Genomic DNA, 7,229 nt, shown 5'->3' on the forward strand with positions numbered 1-7,229 from the left:
CGTCATCTCCCAAAAGACCCTTGCACAGAGGATGGTGCCAGAATGGAGCACTTGACTTATTAGCAAGGCATAAAAGACATAAAATGGGCACCTTCCTGTTGGCTCTGTCGCCAGTTAGCCTCCCTGAACCTGCAGAAATAGGTCCCTACTGTCACCTATTGCAAGCATGCCATGACCAGGATCCACTGAGTCTTCCTGTCTCCTTTTTTTTTTTTTTGAGACAGAGTCTCACTCTGTTGCCCGGGCTAGAGTGCTATGGCGTCAGCCTAGCTCACAGCAACCTCAATCTCCTGGGCTCAAGCGATCCTTCTGCCTCAGCCTCCCGAGTAGCTGGGACTACAGGCATGCACCACCATGCCCGGCTAATTTTTTCTATATATTTTTGACCAATTAAATTTCTTTCTATTTTTAGTAGAGACGGGGTCTCGCTCTTGCTCAGGCTGGTTTCAAACTCCTGACCTTGAGCGATCCTCCTGCCTCGGCCTCCCAAGTAACTGGGACTACCAGCATGCGCCACCATGCCCAGCTAATTTTTTCTATATATTTTTAGTTGGCCAATTAATTTCTTTCTACTTATAGTAGAGACGGGTCTCACTCTTGCTCAGGCTGGTTTCAAACTCCTGACCTTGAGTGATTCTTCCTCCTGGGCCTCACAGAGTGCTAGGATTACAGGCGTGAGCCGCCGCACCGGCCTTCCTGTCTCCCATTAACCAACCAATCCAAGTGCCTTAGTCTGAAGCGCACAATCGAGTTCTAAATGACTGCCTCTAACTGACCTCTAATTGATACAGTCATTAAACAGGTGTAAGAAAAGTAATTATGCAAGTGGAGCACTTTACAGATTACATAGCTTCTTAACAGTATTGGCTGTTTTGAAGTATTGGCTCCTTTGAGATGGATGGGACTTGTATAGTTTTTCCCATTTTGTAAATTAAGGGTATAATCGATTTGATTATAGGTGTGATCCCTAGGAAAGATTCAAAACAGCATTGGTTTAAAACTTGTTTCTCCCTCCTAAAATAGCCCAGAGGCAAGTCAGACATTCTTTGAGATCAACCAGAGCCCCAGGTCCTCCTGTCTTGTGGCTCTGCCATCTTTAACACTTGGTTTCTGGCCTGGGGCCCAGGCTGTGGCAGCTTCAGCACCTGCCATCACATCCATATTCTAGTTGGGGGAAGGACAGGGCATACCCCTGCCCTGCCAGGCAGGACGTTGAAGTCCTATAGGTTACACCTGCTCACATTCTATTAGCCTAACGGTGGTCACATGACACACCTCTTCCCAAGAAAGGAGGAATTTTCATTCTAGCCATGTGCTCAGCTAGAAATTCTGCTACCATCCTTCCTTGTATGGGGAACTGGACATGTGTAGGTGCTTTAAAATGCATGCTCCACCCAGGTGTGGTGGCTCACGCCTATAATCCTAGCACTCTGGGAGGCCGAGGCAGGTGGATTGCTGGAGATCAGGAGTTCGAAACCAGCCTGAGCAAGAGTGAGACCCTATCTCTACTAAAAATAGAAACAAATTAATTGGACAACTAAAAATATATAGAAAAAATTAGCCGGGCATGGTGGCGCATGCCTGTAGTCCTAGCTACTTGGGAGGCTGAGGCAGGAGGATTGCTTGAGCCCCAGGAGTTTGAGGTTGCTGTGAGCTAGGCTGATGCCACGGCACTCTAGCCCAGGCAACAGAGTGAGACTCTGTCTCAAAAATTAAAATAAAATAAAATGCATGTTCCAAGATGTTCATTTTGGTAGTGTTTGTAATTGTGGAAAAAACTAGGAAAATGAAAATGCCCATCAATAGGGGAAAAGTTAAATCATGAGGTATTGGTACCAAATGAGGTCAGTCTGTTTGAACTGTCATGTAAAGATGCCTTTGGTATCTTTTTAAATGATAATATAAAAGCAAGTTAAATAACTCTATGGCTCCGTTTGTATAAAAGTGTTTGCATCTGTCTACTCCAGAAGAAGGGGTTGAGGTAGAGAGGGAGACATCTCCTTTTTACTCCAGATTGTTCTTTTCCAGTTTGGATTTTGTTTCGTTATCATGAAAATGTATTACCTTAAAAAAAATTTTTTTTTTGATGTTTCAAAAGTAATACATGGCTAGTTTGTTTATTAAAGAAGAATAAGTTTAACTCCCACTGTAAAAGGGTACAGAATGGAAACTGAAGTCTTCCGATACTCAGGTTGTAACAGCGAATGTGACAGGGGGTGGTCCCGAGGACAAACCGAGCAGCACACGGAGAACTGGAGAATCAAAGTTTATTCCACCAGCGGGCTCAGAGGGGCCTCGCCACCAAACCTCGCCACCAGACTCTGAGCACTGTCTACCGGATTTTTCCCATTTTTATTAAGTTAGGGTAGTCCGAGGGGTGGGGTGCCAGGTTGCTAATGCCCACCAGGCAATAGGCTAGTTAATTGGCCAGGTTACAGGTTAGTATTATGCTGATGTGGGGTCTTCTGCGAGGGGTGGGGTCTCTGGTGCCTGATGCCAAGTGATAAATAGATGGGGGTTTTACCCTTATCAAGGTAACACCTAAGTGGACATATAGGAGTAACATTTATCGGGTGTCAGGAGGGTGGGAGGGGGGAGGAGGGGATGGGTATATACAACCACAACGAGTAAGATGTGCAATGTTTGGGGGATGGACACCCTTGAAGCTCTTACTCTAGGGGGGAGGGGGGACATGGGAAATATATATAACCTTAACACTTGTACCCCCATAATATGCTTAAATAAATAAATAAATAAATAAATAGAAGGTAGCAACATATAACTATTTACATTCTTACAAAGGTGGGGAGTCTTCTACTTGGCAAATAGGAAATGTGCATAACTCTGTATTCGAACAGGTGATGTGGGGGGGTACCAGTAAGGTTGGAGGTTTCTTTTGTTTTTGTTTTAATGCACTGATGTGTTTCTAGACCAAAAATAACATGGCAAACAATCACAGTGAGTCACCAGGGAAGCCAGGGCTGCTTTGGGGACACTTTTCTAATGGCACGTGCATGTCTCGGGAAGCTGAACCCTGGGTCTCACCCTGATGAAGCCCTTATCATAAAGACTAAGCTGTAACCCAGGGACAGCGTGAGCAAAGGGTGGTAACAGATACACAATCCATCTCGGAATGCTGGGGCCTGCATTTAGAAAATCTGCATACCTTTTTTTCTCAGAGAAGAAAAACATTGCTTCCTTCCCTTCCCCCTACCCGGTTGGGTGGTATCTCTGAACTACTGAGGGAAAGATGTTGGACCACAGGGGGCCTATTCCTGGAGCTACTGCCCTCTTCCCACCTGCATTGGTTTCTGCTGCTGGTTTCACTCCACCCCTCCCCCTCCCCCATGTTCAGCCAGGACCAGGCACATGTCAGAGTATGGTTTCCTGGAGTTTAAATATAACTGGAAACCAAATACCTACTTGGATTTACATATCTCTCTTCTCTAAGAATAGGAAAAAATAAGATGAAGCCAAGGGTGTGCTTAGTTCCCAAAGGGCTAAAATAAAATCTATACTCTCCTTTGTAGTTTTGAGAACTTGCGTGTAGAACAGAGGAGCTCACTTCCATGTCGCTCCCTGCTTGGAGCTGCGGGTTAGAAGATCAGCTGGGCCTGTCGGGGGGGAGGCCGTGTCCTGGGTCTTTGTTCAGACATGTCTGAGGGCCAGTCAAGAGCAAATGGGCCGTGCAAAGGCAATACATGTAACCAGAATGTTTGTGTCCCCATAATATTCTGAAATTTAAAAATAAAAATAATTAAAACAAAAAAAAGCAAATAGAAGGCCAGGGGTAGTGACTCACACCTGTAATCCTAGCACTCTAGGAGGCCAGGGTGGGAGGATCACTTGAGCCCAGAAGTTGGAGGTTGCAGTGAGCTGTGATGATATCACTGCACCTCTAGCCTGGGAGGCAGAGCGAGACCCTGGCTCAGGAAAGAGAAAAAAAAAAAAAGCAATTGCAGAGGTAGGAGGTGGCATCTGCTTATATTTGAAAATCCCTCTTTAAAGGTAAAGAGCATGGGTGCACATGACATTAAAAATCACAAGCTTTCACAAGATTGGGCTCAAGTTAACACACAGCAACCATGGGCTAGTGTATATGAGCAGGTGTAAAACCCTCTCAAACTTGCCACTTCCCCAAGGCTCTGCCAGCTGCCTTCTCACAGCCTTGTCCCCCACCCGCCTGCAGGGGTCCACTTGGGCCCCTTACCACACCCAAGGTACAGTTCTGGCCACTTCTGAGGTCCAGAAATACCCAGACCCTCCCTTGCTGCCTAAACACGCTATCCTCTGTCCTTCCCAGGGCCTGTACTTTAACGGCAGTGCCTTCGTCTTGTACCTGTCTGCCGCCATTGTGGACGCATCCTCCGTCTCCCCGGAAAGGGACAGCCACAACTTCAACAGCTGGGCGGCCTCGTCGGTGAGTGAGCCCTTAATCCCCCATGGTCTTCCTCCTCCTCCCCCCTCTGCAAGGCCCATTTAGAATCAGGCAGGAGGACAAAGTTACCTGCAAGAGAAAGCACCACTTGCAGCAGTGACAATTTGGCAATCAGCTTATTGGTTTGAGAACATCAAAAATTGATGGGGGCCAGGTGCGGTGGCTCATGCCTGTAATCCTAGCACTCTGGGAGGCCGAGGCAGGCGGATCGCTCGAGGTCAGGAGTTCCAAACCAGCCTGAGCAAGAGCGAGACCCCGTCTCTACTATAAATAGAAAGAAATTAATTGGCCAACTAATACATATAGAAAAAATTAGCCGGGCATGGTGGCGCATGCCTGTAGTCCCAGCTACTTGGGAGGCTGAGGCAGAAGGATTGCTTGAGCCCAGGAGATTGAGGTTGCTGTGAGCTGGGCTGATGCCATGGCACTCACGCTAGCCTGGGCAACAAAGCGAGACTCTGTCTCAAAAAAAAAAAAATATTGATGGGGCCTCCTGATGGCCTAAAGTGGGAGGAGGCTGGAAGACTGTGCTTGAGTGAAAGCCAAATGGCCAGAACATGAATTGAAGGAGAAAAACTATTCGAGACATGCCAAGAATAATCCTGCTGCCTACAATTATTAAGTGGGGGAGGTAACAGAAAATGAACAGAATGTGATTGGGTTTTTTTAAATAAGTAGAACTGTTTGTTTGTGCATTGAGATGAGAATGCCTAGAAAAATATATACAATAGAGGTTCCTTCTAGAGACTGAGATTGGGAAAGGAGAGAAGTGGAATGAGGAACCTCTTTTTAATTTATATACTTCTCTTTTCATTTTTAAACTCAAAGTCTGTATTATTGTTTCTATTTAAAACACTAGTATTAAGAATTTCTCTGGGCTGGGCATGGTGGCTCATGCCTGTAATCTTAGCACTCTGGGAGGCCAAGGCGGGAGGATCACTTGAGGCCAGGAGTTTGAGACTAGCCTGAGCAAGAGCAAAACCCCGTCTCTACAAAAAACAGAAAAATTGGCCAGATGTGGTGATGCACACCTATAGTCCCAGCTACTCGGGAGGCTGAGGCAGGAGGGTTGCTTGAGTCCAAGAGTTTGAGGTTGCAGTGAGCTATGATGCTACCACTGCATTCTAACCCAGGCTACAAAGCCAAGACCCTGTCTCAAAAAAAAAAAGAATTTTTCTGAGATTGGCCTTAAAACATCCCATCTCCAAAAGAAGCCTGTTGGAGGGAAGGAGTGAAAAAGGTGGTTAGACAGTGTCAAAACGATAGCATTAAAACTGGCTGATGGTATATGTTGGGGTTCATTATATTCTTCTGCTTATATTTGAAAATCTCTATTTAAAGGTAAAGAGCATGGATGCACATTACATTAGAAATCACAAGCTTTGGCAGGATTGGGCTCAAGTTAACACACAGCAACAATGGGCTAGCAGTGGGCAGAGGCTGCCCCCTTAAGAAGGGCTTGTGTTTTCTCATTCCTCACACATGCGACACATGCCATGTGGGTTTGTTGCTTGCTCTGGCCGCTCAACTCATTTATGTGAGCTGACCCGGTAGCAATCTGAGGTTGAGCCCCGGCCTAGATCACTTGTACTGAATTAGAAATTATATGCTTTTCTCAGATTCACGACCGCCATATTCACTCCAAAGTGAGGTTATCTGAGAAGAACTACAGGCCTTTCCAGATATGTTCCCCAAAATAAAAGCAGCATAGCTAGAAATCATTTCAGAAGGAAAGTAATTGAGCCAATAAAATAGTTTTAGATGAGAAAGGCTGGATTCATGGGAATGTCCTGAATACATGATTCAATGGAAGTGAAATGATAATTTTGCTAATTACAATGTGCCCTAAACCCCTGTCTATTATGCTTTGTTTTCTCCAGTTCTTTGCCTTCCTGGTCACCATCTGCTACGCTGGAAATACATATTTCAGTTTTATAGCATGGAGATCCAGGACCATTCAGTGACTTACCATTTTGATAATTAAAAGGAAAATAAAAAATGAAGACTCTCACTGTAAAAACAGCTGTAGGTATAATGTATATTTCCAGGGAATTGTATTTAACTAATGTTTTTATATACTTAGTTAAATTTGCTCGCAAATTATCATTTGTTACAATTAAACTGGATACTTATTTGCAAAGTGTTGTAGCTTGTAATGAACTCTTAAGTGTCTTATTGATGTTTTCATAGACCTTATTTTCTTAGACAATGTTTAAATAGATAAATGGCTAATATTAAGAATGTGTCAGGTTTTGAAACCTAACTTTTTAAATGCCAGATTCTTTTTTGATTAAATGTTACAAAATCCCCACTCATGTCGTGTCTGATTTGAGAAAGGTCACCTCCTATTGTTGAAGCCAGAGGCTGGGTGCTGGGGGGGGGGGTCTTCCTCCTCGCAGGGATGCTCAGGGGTGATGCTGCCAGAAGGACATTGGTCCACAGTCACCAGGACAGGGAGGCAGGAGAGATTCACATCCCCAAGTCTTAGGATCATTGATCTGTGTCCATTATTCTCACCTGCTAACAAGTTGGCCCACTGAGCACTGTGACTGATGTGCTCCTGATATTTTTTCTAATACATGTTAGAATATAATCATTCTAATACATATTAGAATAACTATATAACCATTCAAAGGATAAATGTCTAAATGTCCCTTAAAATCATCTTGCTGACCACAGTACCACGTTGTACCATATTTTGTGGAAACTGTGGGACCAAAAGGCCTCAATATGTCAGATCTCCAGTGTGAATATATTATAACTCCATTATTAGATATTATCAGATAGTGAG

The 7,229-nt window shown here is 44.5% G+C and overlaps 1 protein-coding gene across 1 annotated transcript in view; it reads left to right on the forward strand.

The window, feature by feature from the left end:
- CMTM8 (CKLF like MARVEL transmembrane domain containing 8) overlaps positions 1-6,749 on the forward strand; it is a 109,457-nt gene extending 102,708 nt beyond the window's left edge. The window contains exons 3-4 of the mRNA XM_012769174.2: positions 4,304-4,420; positions 6,319-6,749. Coding sequence (XP_012624628.1) covers positions 4,304-4,420; positions 6,319-6,402 — 201 coding nt within the window. The 3' untranslated portion in view covers positions 6,403-6,749. The remainder of the gene's footprint in view (positions 1-4,303; positions 4,421-6,318) is intronic.
- The last annotated feature ends 480 nt before the right edge of the window (positions 6,750-7,229 follow it).

The sequence above is a fragment of the Microcebus murinus genome, chromosome 1, assembly GCF_040939455.1.
Source record: "Microcebus murinus isolate Inina chromosome 1, M.murinus_Inina_mat1.0, whole genome shotgun sequence".
NCBI classification, from domain to species: domain Eukaryota; kingdom Metazoa; phylum Chordata; class Mammalia; order Primates; family Cheirogaleidae; genus Microcebus; species Microcebus murinus.